This window comes from Pelophylax lessonae, assembly GCF_965119305.1.
Source record: "Pelophylax lessonae genome assembly, chromosome: 1".
Classification (NCBI taxonomy): Eukaryota; Metazoa; Chordata; class Amphibia; order Anura; family Ranidae; genus Pelophylax; species Pelophylax lessonae.
Genome location: NC_138768.1, coordinates 776,511,846 through 776,537,334, shown reverse-complemented (window position 1 = coordinate 776,537,334; position 25,489 = coordinate 776,511,846). Strand labels below are relative to the sequence as shown.

Genomic DNA, 25,489 nt, shown 5'->3' with positions numbered 1-25,489 from the left:
GCTCAGGAGTTTATTTGTAAATTGTAACTTTGTTTCTCTCTCTCTGTCTCTCTGATCACTGAGCTCCAACTGCCCAGCCTGTATATTTTTCTCATCTCCTCTTCTTTTTTATTTAACATAGTTTTTTTTTTTTAGATTTAGCAGGAATTATGCAAGTTATGTTATATTTGTGTCTGATAATAGTGATTTTGTTGTAATTTTAGCTAAATACATCTTTAATATTTCCTTGGGTGGGCCCTGCGATAGTCTGTACGGGGGGCCCGCGATTTCTAACAGCAGCCCTGTATAGGGGAGCACTCGCTCCCCTTCCTCCCATGATGCAGTGTTTGGTTCCATAAATAGGCAATCACCAGACTCAAGTACTGTCACATGGGAGCCAGGGAAGTAATTAGGACTGTGCAAGCTCTAACAATGCTGAGCTTTTACAGGGCTTATTGGCTATCTATGCAGCAGGGGAGAATGATGAACATACTGTAAGTATTAGTATCGGAGAAAGTGAGTTATTAAGAGATCCAGTCACACTAAATCCTCTGAAATAATACACACAAAAGAAGATTACGGAATGCCTTTTTTCCTGCCTATATTTAAAGAACCCACGACTTTATATTTATTCTTGATGAGACCAGTTTAACTATACATTCAGCTAATCAAACCTCATTTTACTGCCAAGTTCAAGCCTTTTTATTATTCTTGCACAGTTTGACAACTTGAGTCAGCATTAGATTTGTTTGTTATTTATGGCTAAACAAATTACAATGCCATGTGTCTCCTAAACCTGCCCTATAAAATCTAATAATCTCATAAAGGCAAGACTTTGAGACCTTGGTGGGTTTTATCTGCTCCGTTTTATAGAACTAAAAGGGGATGGCAATTTGCTGCGTAAATGGAACAAGCAATCACATTGTGATTCCCAAGCTCTTTGCGTTCCTTTTGTAAAGGAACAGTGCGTGAGCTGAAATAGCTCCTAGCAATGGGAAGTGTCATTACGAAATGCGGGGCCGAGCTGCACAATGTCTTAAGTAAATCTGGCAAAGCTGAAACACAGAAAACATTCCACACTTATCTGAATTTCAATTGATTTGCTATCTGTGTGATAAAAGCAGCACACCCCCCTCATTTTCAGCGTCTGCTGGTTTTTGATGAAGCTCTATAGCAGAAGTGGGCAATCACAGAACCTACTGCTATTTCTGGGACTTCCAGTCCTGCAAGCACCATTGTGATTCTTCATTGTGATGCTTGTATATAAAAAAGACAATTTACCGGCCTGCCTGTCAGAGATCCTAAGGTCTGCAGGCCCACTATGAGGACACTATAAGATGTCTGAGTCTGACTGAGCTTCCAATGCTTTGTTCTTCCCCTTCCCTAAAAAGCCATAATGCTGATATTGCATGCGTCCATCTGGACTACCCAGGTATTAGTTCAATGTTACATAGAATCAAGCCTTGCCATCAGTTAGTAATTTGTTCTTCCCTCACTAGCAAGACAGGACTATCTAATATCTCAGCACTTGAATCGTTATGAGATACACACAGCCAACATGAGATTTAACTTTGCGCAAACTCTGAAAACACCTAAGAGTGTTTGCAATCGCTGTGAAGGAGGCTGTTGTCATACTTCATACTAGATGACACTACACCCCTGGTATTTTACATAGAATGTACCTATTGGTGACAGTTGTGCAAGAAGGTAAATCAGCACAATTAAATATAAAGTGGTATAGTGTTAAGACCCAATAATTTGGGATACAAAGAAAATACAGCAGCTATATAGAACCTCCTTCACTAACGGGAGAAATTAACTATAGACAAATATGTATACAGCGCTATATAAAATCAAATAAAGTGACAATGTGCATCATAATAAATCAATAAACTCGCTTACAATATATATTCCTCTTAGGTGCAATTTATAATGTCCATAAAGTGCATTCAAAGTAAAGTGCATAAGAGTCCACTAAAATATAAATATAACCGTGGTTTAAAATTCAATAAAGTGCTTGATAGATGTTTGGAAACATCTATGCACATTGTCACTTTATTTGATTTTATATAGCGCTGTATACATATTTGTCTATTGGTGAAAGTCACCTGCTTTAGAGGTTGCTTGGACAGGGGGACATTCCTCTATATTTGTTGGAGCTGTAGCTCTCAAACCCCTATGGTAACAAGCCTCCTCCACAGTTGCCCGTATTACTGGGTTACTTATTACTCTTACATATCTTATGTATCTATATTTTGCAGATTTACCAGAGGTCTCTCCCCCATGCCAGAATTTAGCCTATACTTTGTTCAGTGTTATTCACTGGATTATAGCCCTAAATTGGAGATCCCCTTCAGTTCCCTGATCCCAAGTTATGTATGGAGACAATCAAATTTATGGAAAGGGTACACCATACAGTTATGGATACCATGCATATATTCCATACTATATAATCAACATAGTCTACTTAATAATGGTCTCTTGATTTGTTAGTAATGTACTAGCCACTAGAGCCTTTCATTTTGGTGCTCCTGTACCCTAGTGATTTTTTAGCTGAGCTAACATAGATCTTGTTTTTTCTATGATATAAGGCCCCTTTCACACTTGTTTGACCTAAAAGTTGTCCAATTTTGCCCGGTAATTTTTTTGCCGCAAGTTTGACTGGACTTGAAGCAATGCCTGTGTAATCTTGAGGTCTATGGACCTCAAAACACATCAAAGTTGGACCAAAGTAGTGCAGGGACTACTTTGAAGTCGTTGCAACTTGAAGTCGCACAGATATGAACGGTACTCATTGGAAACCATGGGGTACGACTTGTCAAGTGACTTTGCAGCCCCAGTCATAGGACAAGTCACACAAGTGTGAAAGGGGCCTAAGGCTGATGGTTTTTTTTTATTAAATATTATGTTTTATTTTTCTTTTCTTTCCCTTGTGTTAAAAATGCTTTTTTGTTTTTTTTCTTTTCTTCTTTTTAGTCTTTTTTTACAAACCTGTAAAAGGCATTTCTTGCTGCCTGTGAGGTTTTTGTTATTTAGCCTGTACATGTATTTGTATTGACTGCCTCAGAGATGTAAGTGCTCGTCTCTTCACTTTCAATAAAATATTTTTTTATAAAAAAAAAAAGAAAAGTGTATGTGTAAAGCCACCCTGTTGACCATGTTTTAATCACTTCTCCACCAAAATACTCAGTGTTGGAGTACTGGGGAAGAACTGAAGCCACTAAGCCTGAGCACCGCCTCATCGGAGGAAGTCATACGCTCCCCCATATTAAGAAGCACCTGCACTGGTTGCCAGAGTGCAAGAAATTGTTCATTGCACAATAGTATCACTCTAGCCAAAACTTTTTTTTTTAGCTATGAGCAGAGTGAGAAAGGTATATAACATTCACCATGCAGGTTTTACTGCCCGTGACATCTCTAGGGAGATTTACCCTCACTTGAAACACCAGGAACAGAAATGAGTGGAATGAGTGTGGGAAAACAACTTTATACTGAACATTTTCAGTGGTTCCACGTTATACAAAGTGTGACTGCAAGTGCTGATTGGATGTTGGTTTTCCATCATGTCACTTCGACAAAAGTCAGTTGTTAGACCGGCTTCTATAAGACTGCTGTACACACTGACCAAAAGTCAGACGGTTTATGCTGAACTGGATGATTTTCAGTGTGTCCCCAGCCTAAAACTCCCAGATTTATCAAGGTTTAATTTTAAGTGAATAAAATGTAAAATGCTAAGGAATGTGCCAAAATGATGAAAAAATTAAACATGTATACTTTTTTTTCTTATGAGCTATAATACAGCAACACCGTTGCCCAAGCACTCTATATTTGGGTTATTTAGGTAAGGTGCCTGGTAGTTTTGACTGAAGTAATAAAATCTTGACAGAAGGTCTAATGCTTTCCCAATGTATCCAAAACAAAAAAAAAAAGTTTTGGCTGCATTTGGGCTCTAGATGAAAAGCTTGTGTTAACGTAGTTATGAAGCCTGAAGGTCTTCTTTTACCTTCGCGCAGTCTATGCATGAAGGTAAAAAAACGTTGGTATGCAGCTTTCCCCGCAGCCCTCTTAGTACTAACCTGAGCCTGATCCTGATCCAGTGATATGCACGAAAGCAGCTGCTGTACCGACCTCCTTTGTGGATCAGAGAGAGCAGTGGGAGTCATTGGCAGAGTGAGGTGGGAGTGCGGCTGAGCCCAGTTCTCTGTGTCTTCTGGACACAAAGAGTGGGCTTGGGATAGGGTTGCCACCTCATCCCTTTAAACCCAAACACACATTAATTACACAGCTTCTGAGCCTAGTTTAATGCAGGTAAGGCACTAAATGAGTTTAATTACCATCTTAATCAGAAACAGAACCTGTGTAATTAATACGTGTTCGGGTTTAAAGGGATGAGGTGGCAACTCTAGCTTGGGAGCGAGCACGCACAAATGCCCCCAAGGGAAGCAGCTTGCTATGGGGGCACATGGCAGGGGGAGGAGCCCAGAGCAAATGTGGGAAACCCGAGAAGAGGAGAATGGGGGCTGCTCTGTGCAAAACCCTTGCACAGAGCAGGTAAGTATAACATGTTTTTGTTTTTTTAATTTACGGCTTTGGTACCACTTTAACTGGCCATACACCGCTCAGGTGCAAGCTGTAGGTGGCTTTGTTGGCACCACCTGGCTCAACAAACTTAGTTCTGAAAATCAAAAGGAGCTGGACCGAAAATTCTCATCCAAACAATGAATGAGGGATTAGCAGCTGTAAGAGTACAACGTCCGGCAGGTGAGATTCCTCCATCCATACTGCTTAGAGTGAACAGGGGAAATCTACTGATGTCTGTTGATTAGTTTATGCTCTGAAAGAGAGAAATCTTAATGTGTATGGCTAACCTTAGTCATTATTTTGATGGCCCTTTAAAGCACTTTATGATTAAAGCACCTTATGATTAAAGCACTTAATGAAACTTGCCATCTGTATCCATTTTAATTTGTTCATTAACTAAAACTGCAGCGTGGGCCCTTAGATTAAACTAGGGGCCCTTAATATGAAAGCACCTCTCCCCCTTTGATCTAAACGCCACCCCCATAATTTGACTGCAGCCCTAGAGTCTGTAGAATCCAATAACTGACTGTGCCTAGAAAGTAAACCTGTGGACATGCAAACAATTTGCTGTAGTAGGTTCATTAACCACAAGGTAGCTGTGATTTGACTGTATTTGCCTATACGCCTTGCCAGCCAATCAGGTCCTGTCTTGTTTATTTAAAAGGCTTCAGATATGATATTACAATGTGCACATATTGTCAGCTCTTGTAAAGTTTTAGATAGGCTTCAGTGTTTTATAATGCTATCTTACACATAAAACACACGCTTGTTAAGTGACCGCTCAGATAACCTCTCTTTGCTGGGCGACAATTGAAAGGATATGTCTAGCGTTAGTCTAACAGCAAACGGCAATCTATAATCTAAACCAAGCACACTTAAGGTGATTTAGGGAGTAATGCAGGTTTAAACAGTCTTTTAAAGTGCCCCAGCAAAAAGTCCTTGTTGGACTAGCGATAATACTCAAACAGACTGATCTGGCAGGTTCTTTGACGCCAAAAAGGTGACAAAATTGAACCTTGATTTGAACGCACATGGCAGAGCAAATAAAACTCTAGATAAACATCCACTTTAAGCAGGATAGCCATATAGAGCTCACCACGTGAGTAGCAGATAGAGCCCCTTTTTTAGGCAGAGTAGGACAAATGGACACGTGCTCTGCTTTCCACCTATTCACCTACACGGATATCCAGGCCTGTCCACATACAGAACACATGCATGTACAGTCAGACTGCTACCCTTTTCATTGATTCATTGCAGATATTTTCTGACATGCTGGGAAATCTCCATACACAATAAGCACTTTGAAGCATTAAAAGCAATGGTCATAGCACCCTTACATAGGCCTAATATGCATTAAAACATATGTATCATATCGCTTGTAGTTATTGAGCTGCTGAAGGCAATCAGTTAGGATAAGAAAAATTGAAACTGACATTGTTGCCATGTTTTTTTAAGGTGCAGGCTCCAGAAAAGCCCAACACAGCAGAGGGACTCATAGATCTCAATATAGCACAAGTGTTGTTATGTCACCACACCACACTTTTAGTCCATTGATATTTCCTCCAGACCCCTAACGAAGATCTGTACCTCCATACGGACCAGGGGCGGGAGGATTGTGGTTGCAATGCTTTGCAGGCTCCAATACAAAGAAATTATAGCTGCCCATTCAATCCACCAGCCAATCAATGTGGGTGCATTTGTTATTTTTTTGCAGAAGGTGGACTTAGCTTTTAAAGACCACTCACTTTATAATCTAATTTAACAAATGCTACCATTGAGTATACAGTCTGAGGGCCTACCTGATTTAATAGCATACAAACAGTGCAACATTAGTAGCATTGTGTGCCCCTGGGCAAACGAATGCCCTAGGGCCCCTGCTTGGTAGATGGACTATGCAGCGTGCATAGTGCACCATGGCAAACAGTGGGTGTGGCTTAATTTGCTACATATTGAGCAAAAATACAGTTTACTATGCTTCAGTTATGAATGAACACAGTGAGTGATCGGTGGCAGAGTCGTTTTGGCTCTGTCTGCTTAGCAGCAGAGCAGCAGGCTAAATGTATATGTCCCCTGCTTCTCAGGGAGCAGGATTTGTTAGTCAGGCCTGCTCCGTGTGTCCAGTGTGTGATTTATCTGGGCTGAGAGAATGTCCCCACTGTGTCCAAAGGGGAGGCACATTGAACAGTGGAGGAAACCCAGCCAGTGACACACAGGCTTTGTTACTGCCCCAAGAATTGGCACAAACTGGCTGTCTTGGTGCATTATGGGGCAGGTTATATAAAGCCAAGGACACATGTGCTCGGGGTCTTTGAGCGGGAAGCCAGGTCCCAGAAGGAGGGTGACAGCTCTCTCCTCTTCTGCAGCAGTGAATGGTGGTCACAGGCGGTCGGCCTGGTGAACCAGAGTGTGTGGCTGAATCCGGAGGTCCAAGCAAAGCTGACTGGAGGAGTTGGGGGCATCGGTGACTCTGGAAAAAAGTGTCCGTGAGTACAGAGGAACTTGCCTGGGGGTCTGCCCAGGAAGGGGACCACTCCAGAGTGTAGGAGTCAGTGGACAGGGGTCAGCTACACAGAGAGAAAGAAAGGGGGTGCCAAGTTAGAACCCTGAAGATAATTACAAGTAGGAACACTTGTATTACCTTCATTCCAGTGGCAGAGTGAAGCAGCGGCCTTGTTGCATCCTCAAGTCAGATGTCCTCAATACTGTGAATAGTTATTAGTTGGAGTATTCCACTCATCCCTTCTCCTATCCCAGTTCAAAATAAAACTACAAAACAACATCCCCTGGACTGATTATTGACTGAGCCAAGACCTTGAAATACTACTTCTCTTCAACCAGTTGCTATGGGTATAACCCAGGGGAATCCTTAAACTGTAATACTCAGCAGTCCTCTAGGGGGCAGTGCTTCATCAGCATAGCGAGAGAACTGAACACGTTGTGCTACTGTTTAGTGTAGTCAGTTTTCAATCGGAAAGCAGAGGGACTAGCAGAATCACCAGTGAATTTACACAAAGGAAGCAATACAAAGAGAACAGGATACTTTCTCATATAAGTACATGGTACAGAAGGCATATATCAGGAATATGAAGTTTTGGAGTAAAAAACGCTTTAAGTCATAAAGCATTTAAGCCAAAATATTAGCACAACAGCCAGGCCATTAGCATCTTTAGAAGAAAAATCAGCAATGGAAGCCCATGTATTTCTCTCAATTGGCTTCCTTTAGCCTAACAAAAGCAAAACAATGTAGACTCTAAATGTAATTGGTTACATAATGTACAGAAAACAGATTAGGAACTGAAGGGCACCAGCCAATTATAAATTCATCCACAATGACTTTTCCCCCCTTAAATTATGTCTCCTTGAACTCCCAGCCCCGGGCAATAGCTCTGCCATCAAATTAAAAATGGAGAAAACGAGTCATTGGAGTAAATTCTTTGGAGGTTCAGTTCCACCAAGAACCTATTAACCGCAGTCACAAGACTGGCAAAGACAACAGTGCTACTCGTTTCAAAAGTGAGGCCAAGTCATTTTACGCAAGATCTGGTCATTCATTAATCAGTCTTACAATGAATAACTCGCCATCGTCGTGAAGCTTGCGGCACTGCGGAATACCTGTAATCTAGATCTATGCGAATGACCTGATAAAAAGTTACGAGAGGGAAAGAAAAAAATTCCTATCGGTATGCCACAGCTCTGAAGAATGTGACGTCGGTGGTAAAGTCATTCATCTTTGTAGATCTCTCCATTGCAAAGAATGACAAACTCTGGCTTTTTGAAGCTGATTCATTCTCTTCTCTCATTCGGAGAAGCGGGGATAAAGCAGCTGCAATCATACTGGGCCATTTCAATCATCAGTAAAACAATTTGTCTGCCCCCCTTTCCTCCCCTTGCTAATATGCGCTATGCATTTCATGAGCTAGGCATTACCGTTCAGTTATGTAAATGTGTTACGCCTGAGACGCAGTTTGTGTGGAACGCTCAGTGTCTCCCTGGCTCTGCTAGGGATGTAAAGCGGCAGATTTAGATTGCATTCCTAAGTGAGAAGACTTGTGAGTAATGTTGACTCAGCACCGTGTGGAGAGACTGATTACCGGGTGACACCTGCTGGTTGACAAAATAACAATGCTACAGGCGCTTTTTGTGAAGGCCAACTCCTGCCTTGGCCACGGGATGCTTTTAACCCTCGCAAGGCTGCCGAAAGTTGCCTGAAAATTCTAATTTGATGAAAAAGCGTGAAATCTTTGCACAATGTTTAAAATAAATGTCACGTTACGAATATGTAAAAGTGTGCGCGCACTGCAATGATGGTGATCATTAAATTATAATTAAAAAATCAAAATGACCTCTAACGTTTAAAGGTATGATAGGAAAAGGGTAGGCATTTTATATGCCTCCTTTTCCTCATGGGAGAAGTGGCGGGAAAAAAGCTCCCTATTTCATCTGGTCAGATTTAGGAGGGCTTTTCCCTTACTTTTTCCTCAGGGAAAAAGGGCGGGAAGAGCTGCCTGAGGTAGCCTGAAGGCTGAGGGGTCACGTGTATTGGCAGGTGACTGGATTCACCTGCGGGTGACTGGACTCACCTGCGGGGACACGTAACCTCTGAGGAAATTTCTGGAATAGCCTGGGGGGCCTATAAAAAGAGGGTTCCATTCTGCGGGGCTCATTCGCCTCAGAAGGCAACAAGCTGTGGTGTTCCCCATCCCTCCCTCCCTATATGTAGCAGCTGTTTTTATGTGGTGGGTCACCTTTGTATTTTTGCAAAGGGGGACAAGTGGTAATGTATTGTTAGTTGGGAGTTATAAAAAAAACAGATATTTTATTTATTGATACAGCCTGAGCCGTAGTGGCTAGGCTTTTTAAATGTTTTTTATATGGTTATTTGAATAATTAATAAAATATTTTTTAAACCAATAATAAATGGCCGCGGACAATTTTTTCCAAATTTGGTGCGTCTGCTTTATTTATTATATTGATGTGTTTTATGATTCAAGTTTTGTCTAAATATTTAAAGGTTAAATGAGTTAGACCCGGCCCACACTAGCGCGACTTGTCAGCCTGACAAGTCGCGCTCCCTCGCGGTCCATTGACTGCTACAGGACCCGTTCTAATAGGAGTGACGACTTAGAAAAAGGGTCCTGTACTACTTCGGGGCGACCTCGGAGCGACTTGCATAGACTTCCATTATGTGAAGTCCATGCAAGTCGCTCCGAAGTCGTGGTGCATGGGAATGCACAAGTCGCCCCCGAAGTAGTACAGAGTCATGCCTCCCCAAGGTGAACCGAGCCTAAGAGCTCCTGCCTACTATCCCATAACATGTTCTGCCATGGATTTCAAATTGTGGTTAGACATTTGCAGACAATCGTTGTTAGCAGATATGTACATATGCTGATATTGTATCTGCTCATATTGTGCATGCATGGAGGTATGTATTGCAATTATAATGTGTATAATTGACCATTGTCAATTTTACACAAATGCTGACTTTTGAAATAATTTTATTATCTCTATTCAAATTGCTCAGGTAAAGAAATCATAAAGTAGGTTCAAAAGTTGCGCTGCTGCAGATGTTCTTTTTTTCTGCATTAAAAAGAGATGGCAAAGAATTGAACGTGTAGTATTCACCTTTTCCTTTGAGATTTTGCCAGCTGTTACAATAAATGATCCTTTTACTACCTACAGACGTAATGAGGCACCTGGCCACATATGTGCAATTTGGGGGCCAATCTATCATATGAAAGATCATTCTACAAACAGGTGGATTTGTATTGGGGGAAATGTGCGTGTTTGTACCCATGTGAGAGGGAGGTGGAAAGTTGCAGGAAATCCAGCCCTACTGATCCATTGTCTCCTATGAGAATATTCCGTCGGCACATGTCTGCTGAAGGGGGGAAAGGGTGCCCAAACATAAGATCCTTTTTTGGCCCCACTGCAAAAAATATTCTAGGGCCCATTGACAGCACTGTGTATGATACAGCGTTGTTATGCTGACTTCATAAAAGTCATGTTAGGCCTGTGCCTCACACTTTTCTACTAACGTTTTGATCTTTAATTGTCCACCAATATGGTCTAAAATGCCATGATATTCAAAGTGTAGCCGAGTGTAATCCTATCAGATTTATTGTAGTCAGATCAATTCTTCTTCTTGTTTTGGGTTACTGCATGTGCCAAGTCATCACTGATCAATAAACCCCTATATGTGAAGCCTGCCATCCACAGAATAATTATTGGCCATGTCAGACCTACATAGACAATAATTTGGTTGTATAAGGGAAACTATCTATTTTAGTATCCAAACATTGTTCTGATATCAAACAAGCAAGATGGAAAAACTGTACATATAACCATATCTGGCCTTGAACATGCAACTTTTTGTAGTCGTCACCTCCTCCCATGCTCGCATCTAGGACTTCCCTAGAGCCTGTCCCGTCCTTTGGAATTTTCTATCCCAATCTGTTCCGCTATCTCCTACTCTATCCACCGTTAAACGATCCCTGGAAATCACCTCCTCAGGGAAGCCCATCTTGGTCTCCACTTAAAAATTGTACATTTAATTTCTCCTTAGACTCAGGGCCAGGAGCTCCTGACCATGAATTTTACTGTAAGGTCCTGTTCCCATATTGTGTATCAGGGAACGAGCATTCCTGCTATGTGATTCTAAAAGAGGGATTCTCACGTGATTTTGCATGGCGCATAGGGCCACCCAATTCACTTAAATGGGCTACTCTATGCACATCTGCCACCCAAAAAAAAGTTCCTGCTCGTTTCGGGGCGACAGGCTTCACAAGATTTTTAAAGGAGTGGTTTGCCACAATTACCTGCGTGATCCTGACGCTTGACAATCATGGCAGAATGACATCGCATTGGGGTGCCATTACAAGATAATAGCACCCAAACGCCTGTCACATGTTGTGCAGAAAATACCACGTGATTTGGAATTACGACAGAAGTGTGGTGATTCTGCCCACTATTGCAAATTGGAAAGAGTAAATGTTCATTTAGACTTGCAGTTGGGGGCGAGACGTTTTAGCATCCCCTCTTTAAGCTGCACAGGCAAATGGGATTGTTCACATGCTGCGGTCGCGATGCTTTGAGTCAACGGCAAAAATTGATGTCTCATGTTGCGTTTGGCGGGCAGCAAGCCAACCGAATGTGACCCATACAAGCAAATATGGAAGTATCACAACTGTGCCACGGTGGTGCAGCAATTATGGGGTTAAAACAGGTTGTTAGGAGGCATCAGATCACCTCCAAACGGCCTATTAAACACCTCTAAATAGTGATCTGCATTCGGTTTGGGTGTTAAGCCCCGTACACACGCACCGATTGTTGGCCGACCGATCGGCCGTCTTTTGTCCAGTGTTGTTGTGTTGGTTGAAATGTGCTCTAGACTGCACACGAATTTTGTCAGCCAACAACAGCCGACTGCAGAAGTGATGTCATGTTCTGGTCTACTTTCCGTGTGTTTTTTCTTCTCTGAGCATGCCCAGTCTTGCTCAACTGATTTTTGTCGGCCGAAATCTGTACTGACTGAGGAACAATCGGCCGTTCTGCTGACGGCCAACAAAAATTTTATAGCATGCACACCAGATTTTGTTCGGCCGAAAAGTCGCAGTCGGTTGTCGGAATCATCATACTAACAAGTTGATAATTGGCCGATCGATATACCTAGTGCAAACCATTCGGATGAGAAACACATTAACATTTGAATTTGTTGTTCATTCGACAGAAACTTTCCAAACTTGACCTTTGTTTCTTTGGCTCAAAAACGTTACGACTGATTACCGATTTGTGCCCATTAACTGGCCGAAAAATAAACAAACTGTCCAAATGACAGAAGTTCAAACGATTTTTCGTCTAGTGCACGGACACCATTCCTGTCTCCCTTTATATTGTGAACACTATTGCCGCTACACAAACTCTGCATGATAAGATTAACCATTTGTTCCCTGTACAATCTGAATGTTCATCAGTGGTGCCATTATTTAGAACTGACCGTGAGTATACATAAATATATATTTTTAAAGAGCAGGCCTCTCGTGATAATTCCATGTCGGATGGAGTGGATCAATCAGCCTGTGCCAGTTTTATCCGCCATAAAAGCGCACACCTTCTTCCTGCCGCAATAGCATAACGAGCTCCTCAGTCACACAAACTTGTCTGTGGCAATAAGGATTTATGTACAAGCGTACACAAAAGCCCAAGTCAAACGTGCGGTGATGCAAAGTCCTCAAAAGCCCGTGCCAGTTCTTCCTAAGCTTCCTAAAGCAAGAGCGTAACAAAGCTAGCCTTTGTGTATTGCCAACATATGCGTCCTTGCATGGGAGCAGGCGCAGCGGCTTCTGCACAGACAATATACCTGTTGTCATACCTGTACGTCCGAGTCTTGTGACTTTATTACTTTTTATTCCTATAAAGCAGTCAGCCAAGGCAGCCAGGCTCACTCCCACAAAAATGTGTTTAATTCCCTCGTCTCTGGAAACAACCGGCCTCCCACTGGCTGCAGCCGGTGTCACATAAACCAGAAAGACGCGGGCCCTGCCTGTGTCATGTGCCAGCGTGTGCATGTGACTGAACATAATGACAGTGGAAAGATGAATGAACTGTGTGCGTACAGGAAAATAATTGGAATTTTAAAAGGCAAGGTCACTCTTCTTCTAAAGTAAAATGGAATGCTTGCAAAGAGTGCCGCAGCTCGTACAAGAATGGCCGGAATGTAAAAAGAATATTACATTTCCACTCATGTCCAGATCTTGCAGCGTTTGGATTGGGAAGGCAAAATTAGCACTTGTAACAGATAATGAAAAGTCGAAAAGGAACCGCCTGTTACCCTGTCCAGCTCGCTTTCTTGCTGATCGCCTAAATGTAAATATACCTTATGTATTTTACATTACATTCCGGGGTTAAGGCAGCAGCTAGCTTCCATAAACCCAGTATCTTTTTTTCTACAGGCGGTCGGCTTTCAGATAGAAGCAATCCCTGCAGCGGATTCACCATGGGATCACTTTTATAGGCCATCGAGAGACGTGCAAACCCCCCCCCCCCCCCCCCCGGCATTTTCTGGTGGTTCCCGAGCTTACCAGAGCTGTCGGTAACCCGGTGTTTTGCCGCAAACTCAAACTCGCCAAAATCTCCAACCACGTCACTTCCGATGACTCTACAGCAGCAATAAATGGAGATTTCATCAAGTGGCTGTTTTCACAGAACACCAGCAGCCTATACAGTACAGTACACGCTATAATAAGTGGACATTGTTAGTCTGCCCGCTACTAACCAAAAACATGGCCACCTCCAAGACGGCAACAACTTTTTTCCTACTTACCCGGTGCTCTGTCAAAAAACTCAACTCATCGTGTACCGTACTGTATAGACTGCCAGTGCTCTGTGAAAAGTTGAGAGTGTTGTGTGTTTTGACAGAACACCGGGTAAGTAGGAAAAAAGTTGTCGCCGCTTTGGAGGTGGCCATGTTTTTGGTTAGTATAGGGCGGATGAACAGTGTCCACTCATTATAGCGTGTACCGTACTGTATAGGCTGCCGGTGTTCTGTGAAAAAAAAACTCATCGTAATCTCCAATCATTGCTGTTGTAGAGTCACCGGAAATGACATGGTTGTAGTTTTCGGCAGAACATCAGGAATCAATGGCTAGGCAAAATTACATTTTTTTTTTTGCTTTTAAAGGTAAATGAGCGATCTTGGGTGTTTTTTACCCCAGATTTAAAAAAAATGGGATAAAAAAAAAAAAAAAATTAAAGGGACAGTGTAAAAATAAAAAAAAATAATAAATAAGGAAAAATAATGTTTTAATCGCCCCAACCCTTCGAGCTTGTGGGCAAAAGCGAATGCAAATGCAAGTCGCGACCACATAGGGAAACAGTGTTCAAACCGCAGATGTAAGGTATCGCTGTGATCGTTAGGGCAACAGCAATAATTCTAGCACTAGATCTCCTCTGTAACTCTAAACAGATAACCTGTAAAAATGTTTAAAGCGTTGCCTATGGAGATTTTTAAGTACTGTAGTTTGTCACCATTCCATGAGCATGCGCAATTTTAGAGCGTGACATGTTAGGTATCTATTTACTCACTGTAACATCATCTTTCACATTATTAAAAAAAAATAGGGCTAATTGTTTTGTTTTAATTCATTACCCACTTCTGGACCGGAATGTTTAACCCCCTAATGACCAGGCCATTTTTTGCGATACGGCACTGTGTTAATTTAACTGACAATTGCACGGCCGTGCGACACTGTACCCAAATAAAATTGATGTCCAATAAAGCTTTCTATTGGTGATATTTGGTTACCTGTGCGATTTTTATTTTTTTGCGCTATAAACAAAAAAAAGAGTGACAATTTTGAAAATATATATATATATTTTTTTTTACTTTCTGCTATATAACATTCCCAATGAAAAAAAATAAAAAAAATGTAAAAATCAAATTTTTTCATAATTTTAGGCCAATATGTATTCTGCTACATATTTTTGGATCGGACACCTAACTGACATTTTTGACACTTTTTGGGGGACAAGTGACATTACTACATTAATCAATGCTAAAAATATGCACTGTTACTGTACTAAAGACACGGGCAGGGAAGGGGTTAACACCAGGGGCAATCAAAGGGTTAAATGTGTCCCTAGGGACACATTCTAATGGTGTGGGGGATGGGCTTGCTGAATGAACACAAAGACTTGTGTTCCTAAATAGGGGGAACACAGGATCCCTGTGTTCATCACTGACAGGACAGTGGTCTACCATGTTTACAACAGCAGACCACCGCTCTGTCTTCATGGGGAGCAATCGCTGGTGCCCAACGGACATCGCAGCCACCGTACCCGCTGACTGGCTTCTCCCGCGGCCAATCGGCTATCCCTGCCGGCGTGCGCCCCTACTAGTAGTCCCATGAAGCGACGTACAGGTACGTAATTTTGCCGGACAGAGCCTACCTGCCGCAGTAAAACTCTGGCGGCAGGTCAGCAAGTGGTTAATTAACTTGATGAAAGAACGCAGCGCAGAAACGGCATGACATAAAATATTGCATTGATCACCATTTTATTCTCTAGAGTCTCTGCTAAAAAAAAAAAAGATATAATATTTGGGGGTTCTAAGTGATTTTCCATCAAAAAATGCTGATTTTGCTGACAATAAATGTCAGAAAAAGCCAGGGTCAGCAAGTGGTTAAATGTAGAATGTCGGAGTGTAAATATGAAGGCTGCCATTGCTAATTTCTGTTAAAGTTCCAAGGTTATTTGGTGCATATAAGATATCCTGACATTTTCCTGGCTGCTTGATTTAGGTCACTAATTGATGAGGTAATGGAGCAAGTCATGTGACCAAAGGTATTTGGACATCTGATCTCGGATGAGAAGGATCGGACTTTGGCTGGCCCACCTCTTTGGGAGAAATCAAGTAATCAATTAACAAGGTATTTGGTCATGGGACCTTAATGTCATAGGAACACAGACCTGGAGTATCTAGGGTAAATAGAATTATTGCAGGACCTCAATTTAAAGCTGAACTCATTTTTGCCCAGGGGATTGAAGAGCAGAGACATACCTACCTAATCTTTCCAGCACAAGACTGGTCCCTGGGGCACCTGACCCCCCCCCCTCGGTCTAGCGATGTTGTGCAGTGGACTGATCCTGACGTCATCACGCCCATGGACCTATCATCCATCGCTGGATCTTGGGGGCCATTTGTCGCTGGAGCCGAGGATTGGGTGAGTATACGGGTTTCTGGTCGCCCCCCAACAGAACAAGCAGTTAACCTATGCAGTTCAGGCACCGCTCCACTGCTTGGGAAAAAAAATTGGCTTTAAGGAAGCATAGTGATCAGGATCGGGGGGTTTATTAGTTTACTGCAATCAGATCAGTGAAAGAATAATACTTATTGGTTATTGTTGGGATTTATTACATTACTAATTGTCATATTAAAGTAGAACTATGAGCAAAACAAAAAAAATAAAAAAAATACATGACATATATGATTTCCCCGTAACATAGTTTTATTACCTGTTGATCCTGCTAATAGTTCCCTATTTTTCAACTTCCTTTAACAGACCAAGCTGTTTAGCAAAAGTGGCAGGTAGGGGGCTGAGACAAAACATTTAACACTGACAGGGGTGCTGACAATGATCAGATTTTTTCAAGGAAAAATGCTCTATAATATAACTGCCTAAGGCCTCGTTTAGACTTAAAGTTGTGTTTTTGCCACCTGTCCCTGTCCCCCCCTCCCACCACCCCAAAGCTGCAATAAGCAGCAGAGGGGAATATTTACATGGAGCGGCTGCAAAGAATTGCTTTGCGACCACAGCGGAATTGACCCAACATGCAAGTCAATATGGAAACGCCGCAACCGTGGTGCTCTTGTCGGTAAAAATGGGGTTACAACAGTCGGTGAGGAGGCATGATATCGCTTCCTCCCCACCTGTCAGTAGCTTCTGGAGTGCGATCTGGAAGCGGATCAGACTTGAGAGTCAAGGGAGATTTATACACATGTCATAATCTACCCTTACAGAGGAAGTAGACTTTCCTCTCTAACTTTGGCCTATAGGTGAGCCTATGATAAGGCTTAGCTACAGGTACTGGAAATATCTCATAAACATGCACCGTTTAAGAGATATTTACTTTACATGCAGCCAGTGACGTCACTGGCTCATGCACTCTGAAGGATGACCGCCCGTGCATATCCATCAGAGTCTTGTGCCGTGAACAGCGGCTCCTGCATGCATGAGTGGAAGTGACATCATCGTGGCTCTGGCCAATCAGAAGGCTGGAGGGCGCAAACCCGGAATGAAGACGGGTGAACACTTTGGCCGTCTCAGCAGTGAAGGGCTTCATTCTAAGCTAAGTATTTCATAATGAGCTAGTATGGGATGCTAGCTCATTATGCCTTTTTATTACACGTTTTTATTTATTTTTTTTAGGAGGTTTACAACCTTTTTAAAGTGTTCAGCTCAGGCTTAAATTTATTAGCCCTTTTTGAAGTCCATCTAAAAGGTACTAATCCATCTAACACCATCTTCTCCATAGGTTGACAATACTGCTGTCCACAGCAGTGTCATCTTAAGAGCCTTATAGGCCCCCGGGCAATGCAGTGCACTGGGGCCCTACCTACACAATCACCCACGAGAATAAAATGGCAAATTATCGATAAGGCCATATTTATTTGTACAGCAGTGCCAGGCTAATGACAGCTTCCAAGTTCGGCGGCTGGGTCCGGTGAACACACACACAGACGGGAGTCAAACTCGGCTGTCCTGTGTGTACCTGTTCCCGTGGAGGTGGACAGGCATTCCTGCAGTTGTGGGCTCCCCCTCCACAGCCCAAGTGGCCTGACAGCAGCACAGGGCCAACAGGCGCTTGCCACCTGCTACATTTGGTGGTGGGATGTACACGCGAATTGGGACTAATGCTTGGCTGGGTCGCTGGAAAGGTGGGGTCCCCTGGGCAAGTGGGGCCCCCGGGCAACTGCCCAGTATGCCCATTCAGTAAGATGGCCCTGGTCCACGGGTGGCTAAGTTACTCCTTGGTAGACACAGTGGAGAACTGAGTGTAGCCAACCTAAGACAGGAAGTGTGTTACACGTTGGTTAAAATAAAGGGAAAAAAGCCTAAAACAAAACTAATGCAGTCACCACATCTAAAGATCAGTAAGCTACAATATATAAAATTTTTGTTTTTGGGTTTAGATATACTTTAGGTAAACCTATGTATTTTTTTTGCCTTCTCTGAAGACAACTGCTAAGCTATGCAGCAAGACATCCCACATCAGTAAAAGTGACACGTGTTTTACATGATGGCCATCTTTTCATGCAATGTAAATGGAGCAATCCATCTATACTAAGTAGATCTGAAATTCCTTGCTGCATTACTAAAAACAAAATGGTTAAAAATAAAGATGCCCTGTCCACTTCAATTAAGGCTTTTCCATCAACTAGCTGCTGTAACATAATAAGGCACGTGGCTAGGCCTCTCTCCTCCTTGTGTTCTTGGGGGTTTTTTTCATGCCAGGGTAGTGTTACACTGACAAAGGAAGCACTGATGAAGTTCAAGGGCAACAATTGATGCAGCTGTCTTGTAAGGCATTCCACTTTAGACATGAAAGTATTCCTTATTTGTCAATGTCTCCGAAGAGGATCTCCTTCCTATCATCTTGTGAAATGGAAACATTCATCAATAACACCAATTTCTGGCAATTGGCAGTAATTTATAGAATTTACCAATATGGTTTAACCAAAACGTGTCTCGCAAATTTATACAAACCCGGACCGTGAAAATTGAGGTAATGCCAAAACAGCTGTATAATCGGAATCCTTGAGGCTGCTTAGGAAAACTATAGAAAAAGAATACTGGAGCTGGTTTTTCTTGCTTCACAGACAGATAAAAGCAGAATTCCAGCCAGACAAGATAAGCTAACATTGAAGAACCCATAAAAATATAAAAAATGACAAAACCCGCTTTTACTTCACTGTTCAGCTTTAATCAAAAGATTCCCCACACATTACATTTTTTTGTCGCTAGATGTCTGATGGCCAGCACCTTTTAACACAAGTCATCCTGGACCTATCCCAGCCTGTGACTGAACAGTGAAAAGAGAAGCTGCACAGTGATGAGCTCACCTCACTGTCAACTTGCTTTCTCCTCCTATCAGCGTGCTCCTTTTAAGCATAGGAACTGATTGGCTCCTTGTGCTTCTTGTTCCCCTCACACTCCAGCTCTGCAGTAAATGGACTGCAAGGTTAATACCAAATAAAATTAAAGTGCTTTCAATTCTTGTATTTAATGATGTATAGTATCAATTACTACAGAGCTGCGTCTATATAGCTGCCTAATGTTCAGCTTTATTCCAATTGTTTAATTTATTTCCCAAGGAATAAAGGACAAAAGACCTGGGGTGGTTGCTTTAGGTCAGCCTTTCTCAGCCTTTACACCACAGAGGAACCCTAAAAATAACGTTCTGGTCTAACGGAATCCCTGCTAAAAATTATTATATTTACAACAATTATTATATCTACATTAGTATGATAGTCAATGGGAAGAATGCTCCTTACACTTGTGGTCATTTTGAAGAATTACCCCCTTACAGAAATCTAAAAAGATTATCGGTGTCAGTGGGAACTTATCCGAGAGGCAGAACCCCTAGCAACCTCTGGAGGAACCCTAGTTGAGAAACCTTGCTCTAGGCCAGGGGTCTACAAACTTTCTAAACAAAGGGTCAGTTTATTGTCCTTCAGACTTTAAAGGGGGAGGGGGGGGTCGAACTATGGCCAGCGGAAGTGGAAATTTTCCTGGCATTAGTGGGATTAAACATCACCACATAAGGGAATTGGGGGAGGAATAATGTCCCATCATTGGTAACATCGAGGGGGGGGGAGGGTGCCCCATCGTTGGTAACATTGGGAGGAATAGTGCCCCATCACTGGTAACATTGGGAGGAATAGTGCTTCATCATTGGTAAAATTTGGACGAATAGTGCCCCATTGTTGGTGTCAGTGGAACGATGAGTGCCCCAAGGGCCGGATAAAGTCAAGCAAAGGGCCGCATTCGGCCCCCGGGCGGCAGTTTGGAGATCACTGGTAACATTGGGAGGAATAGTGCCCCATCATTGGTAAGATTTGGATGAATAGTGCCCCATTGTTGGTGTCAGTGGAGCGATTAGTGCCCCAAGGGCCGGATAAAGTCAAGCAAAGGGCCGCATTCGGCCCCCGGGCGGCAGTTTGGAGATCACTGCTTTAGGCAATGAATTTTTGGTTCTGTTCTCTTAAATTAATAAAAAGGCAACTTCACTGTAACCGATACATTTTATTTAGGCACAACTATCCAGTGGCTTATCAGGGGAATACCTCCTGTCATAGCCACCTCCTAGCTTCTGTCTGTTCTGAACAACAGTCCCATTTTTAGTGAAACAGCCTTCACTCTTGTGTCCTTATTGTTTGAGGCTGATTTAGGCTCCATGTACACGGGACGTTGTTAAAAGTCCCTTTGAATGCTGGAATTTTTAGGACGTTTGAAATGTGCGTTTAGCGGGCATTTAGCGGGCGTTTGCATTTAGAACCGTTCCTAGAGGTCAAAAAAATGATTCCCCTTTAAAATGGAAAAACGCGAACGCTAATCGGTCGCGTTCGGCCACGTTTTTGCGTTTGAAACGCCGGGAAACACACGTTCGAACGCAAATAATTGCTTTCCAAAAAACGTCCCTGAACTCAACAGCCTGCAAATGACTGTAAACGACCCTGTGTACATGGACAGATAAGATAACATGTAGGTGGGTTCAGGGGCTTCTGAAAAAAAACGCCCAACTGCTCCTAAACGGCCATTTACAACGTCCCGTGTACATGGAGCCCTAAAATGAGCTTTTTCTTGTCCATCAACTATGATTATTTACCCACAACCACCAATACAATTCAGACATTTAGGATCTAGGGCAAATTCACATCCGATAGGTGGCTTTGGAAAAACAATACCAATTCTTCAACACGAGACTCTATGCCTCGTTTCCACTGAGTGGCACGGTATGGTTCGGTTCAGTACGGTACGGTACACATTGCGTTTCCACTGCCAATAGTACCCTTTCATGATAGGCGTGGTGTAGCAGGAAAGCTGTGATAGAAAATTCTCTGTCAACCAATCAAAGTTCTGCAGAGTGTAGATCCACCCAGTTGGTACGGTACTAATGTGCTTGGTACCCCAACGAAAGGGTACCAAAAAAGTGGTACGGTACGGTTTGGAATTAGGGTACCATTCATAATGGAAACGGCATAAATAGCGTACCGTACCGAACCGAACCGTACCAGAAAGCTCAGTGGAAACGAGCCATAAAGAGCTTTTCTTTATACAAATTCTTCATGGAAGAACTGTCAGAAAATAATGCATAACAACCAATCATATTCAAACGTTTATTTCCCAACTGACATTTTTCAGTTGCAGGTTTACATGTGATTGGTTCTTAAAAGCTGACTGCGATAGACAAGTCTGTAGACTGGTTTTTAAAAAGAGCACCATAGCTACAGATTAAGCGTCACTTGTTAAATTTAGGCAATGGGAATACTCTAAAATATTTTTCGGTCATGACTAGTATGAAAAAAAATGAAACAAGTTCTTGTCTCACTTCACTAGAATTTCACATCAGCCCTTTGCCAATGATTTTTCTCCATCCAAATATGCTGCATATTTTTAAAATCCTACATTTCATTTCCTCAGAATTACAAGGTATGCCCAAGGAAAAAAAAAGACCAGCCAGAGGGTACCGTCGCAGCTTTAATAACCTTCATACTTTTGGACAACAGAGCTCCTTCATTTTGTATCTCCAGAGATGCATCTGAAGTACTTCCCAAATGACTAGTGGGATATCAGGACCATTTAGCAAATTATGAACACAGAAACACTACCAGGAACCCAACTGGAAGGTCACGCAGCGCATGCCAAGGTGACAAATGCTTGTCTGGTCTAGCAACACCTGCATTTATATAAATTTCCCAACACTCTCTGTGCAAGCATCTTCCAAGAATACAATATTGAAACGACGTGAATCGATCCTCGGCTTCCACTGTTTAAAAAAAAAGTTTGGTGTGCATCCAAGCTGTCATATAATTTTTATCCTGATAAACAAGCTTGTAAACAACACGGAGGCTGTAAGCATAGACCAATAGCATACCTCAAATATGTTTGATGACTCGTTGCTGTATTGATTGGAAATGTTTTCTGATTGGTCACTGTACCACTTTAATCCACCCAAAAAGCTATCTGCATCCAAATCATTGACATCAAGTTCAGAAAGATCCAGCTCCGGAAGATCTGGGCAAAGGGGCTGGTCTTCACCAACCAGAGCAGCACACTGCAAGAGACAAAATGGAGAAAGTCAGGTCAATATCTTCACAAGCACCACAGATGATAACCTTTAATACATAATCTGCATCGGTAACATGTGATTAACTATTTTCTTTTGTGACTATCAAGGTTACGCTAGTCTTACACACTTTGGAAACCTTCCAGATTAGGTAATCATTCAACCATACCTGTGCCTATCAAAATGTCTCTCCAGGATAGGGACGGCTGCCAAATTCCATGGAGGCACATGCAAGGGTCACAGAGAACGTTGCTCCCTTTACACTTTATTTCTTATAAAGATACTGCTGACCAATTAAATATCTCCATAGAAATACATTTCTTGGTAGTTCATGACAGAATTAGGCCATGGTGTAATTTATTCCTTTTTATCTCCACACACTTGTCACTGAGTCCATAAAAACATAATGGCTAATCTATAGGGAAATAAAAGGTGTGGTTCCTAGTAGCCAATCAGATTTTAGCTTCTGTTAACACAGCTGGAAGCTATTGGGCAGCATGTCCACTTTATTATCATTCTCTCAGTTCCATTAAAGAAGAACTTCGGTCTAAAGTAGAAGTTTCATTAAACTTTTTTAAAAAAAGTTTTTTTAGTGCCGGGTCACACTTGTGCGAAGCAGGAAGGCTGCAAATTTGCAGGCTGTTCCCGCATCGCAAATGCACATCTGGCAGTTCACACTGCCATATGCGATACGCAGGGGGTGTCAATTAAATGTTAACGACACCCCCAGTTTGATCGCATATCGCAGTGCGATCTGACAGTTCGCACAGGATCGGATCGCACAAGTGTGAACCACTGTGCGATCCGATCCTGATGCGGCTGAAAAAAAGGGTCATGTGCGAGTTTTGTGCGGCTGCAGTACGAATTTAGCCATACAAAGTGTATGGCTGAATTCGCACTGCACATCCGATCGCAAGTAATGAAGGAGCAGTGTGCTCCGATATTACATGCGATCGCCGCAAACGCTATAGTGTGAACCGGCACTTAAGGGCAAATAAACTTAAAAAGATGTAAAGTTTCATAGTTGTTTCAGGTAGTGGCACGTATGCTGATTGGATGATTCTCAAAACCAGATTTTAGGAATATATTTATTTGTGCCCACCCTAAAAAAGTTGTTAAAAAAGCAATATTCACTCCTCCCTCATACAAGTAGCACACAAAAAAACAGACCCCCAGATGTAGACCAGGGGTGTCTAAACTTTCTAAACCATGGGCCAGTTTACTGTCCTCCAGACTTTAGGAGGGTTGTGACCGCTGAGAGTAGACAAGGTCCTGAAGTCAGTGGGAAAAAAAATGCCCCATCTTTAGTAGGGATGCACCGATCCGATATTTGGATCGGATATCGGCACCGATATGGCCATTATAGCTGGATCGCGGGATCGGTAACATTGATTGATCCACTGGCCGATCCGGTTTTTGCTTAGTAATGGCTCAGCCATCCCTTACTTGGTGCAGTAGTAGTATGGGATGGGAGCTGCTACTTCCTGTATAGTCCCGGCTCACAGGCGGAGTGATATCAGATGCACTCCGCCTGTGAATGGAGGAGCCGTACACATGAAGCAGCAGCTTTGCGCTGTACTGCAGCCGCTTGCTTTGTGTGTATCTCCGGATCGGTTCCGATATCGGTATCGGCGATTTCACAACGCCAGATATCGGTATCGGGTCCGAAAAAGTCGGATCGGTGCATCCCTAATCTTTAGTGTCTGTGGGAAGAACTGTGCCCCACCATTGGGTCATTGGGAGGAATTGTGCCCCATCTTTGGATTCATTGGGCCCCATTGTTGTATGTCATTTGGAGAAATTGTGCCCCTTCGTTGTTGTCACTTGAGGCAATTATGCTCGATGGTTGGTGTCAGTGGATGAAATAGTGCCTCAAGAGCAGGATAAAAGCAATCTGAGCCCCGACTCGCAGTTTGGGATCCACTGTTGTAAGCTATTCTGTTAGCCAACATCCCCTTCACTGCTGCACATGCTCCCATATCTCCAGAGATGTATAGTAACTAAGTAGAACTACTTCACTACTGTACTTAAGTACCGAAAGGCGGTATCTGTACTTTCCTAGAGTAGAATTTTTTTCTCCTACTTCCACTTTTACTTCACTACATTTTTTCAATGATTTCAATACTTCTACTCCAATACTTTTTTTTTGTGCTGCATAGTTACTCGTTACTATTATAAAAATTACCACTGCCAGAACAGTAGATGGCAGGTTTCATGAAGCTCAAAACATGTGTATTATCAGCGCATACGAAAATAAGTGCTACTGTATGTATAAATAAAAGCTGCATTTGAAATAATAAAAAACAATATGATGCTCAAACTTTTGACTTCTTTCTTTAATAACTACATAACACAGTACTTGTACTTTTACTTTCAGTGCTTGAGTAGCAATTTTTTTAAAAAAACTACTTGCAATACTGAAGTACAAAAAATGTTGAATACTTTAGTACTTCTACTCAAGTCACTTTTTGAGCGAGCACTTCCACTTCTACTCAAGTCACTTTTTGATCGAGCACTTGTACTTTTACTCAAGTATGGGTTTCGAGTACTTTATACAACTCTGCATAGCTCCCTTGCCAAACAATGGGCTGCCTATCTATCTGCTTCAAGCATACTAATCTCTTAGGTTATGTTATTGGCCAGCGCAGATTTGACTAGTGCTTGGCAGAATTCTTCCTTAAGGTACTGTATTTTTTAACTCAATGGATCAAAAATTGTCTTTGATGCCCCACAGCAATCCATTCGTTCAAAGAACTGGCAAAACAGATGGTTCTTATCTCAGACGCTTTCATAAATAGGGCCCAATGAGCTTCATTTATCAAAGTGCCTGAAATAAGACCAGTGTGTATTACCCATAACAGCCAATTAGTATCTCCATTTCATTTTATCTAGTACATGAAAGAATCTAATTCATCCCCAGCGCCATTTATAAAAAGGAACATCTTAGCTTTATAACACTATAATAGTAAGAATTTACAATGTAAAAAAAATGCTTTATAAACTTTCCCAGCCAGCAAGAAACTGTTAGTGTTGTTACATTGTATCAAAGTTCTTATAACTACAAAACAACTGCCACTGTTTAGCC

At 42.2% G+C, this 25,489-nt stretch overlaps 1 protein-coding gene across 1 annotated transcript in view; it reads right to left on the bottom strand.

The window, feature by feature from the left end:
* PPARGC1A (PPARG coactivator 1 alpha) overlaps window positions 1-25,489 on the bottom strand; it is a 153,151-nt gene that overhangs the window by 123,534 nt on the left and 4,128 nt on the right. Inside the window, exon 2 of the mRNA XM_082257307.1 lies at window positions 22,213-22,392. Coding sequence (XP_082113433.1) covers window positions 22,213-22,392 — 180 coding nt within the window. The remainder of the gene's footprint in view (window positions 1-22,212; window positions 22,393-25,489) is intronic.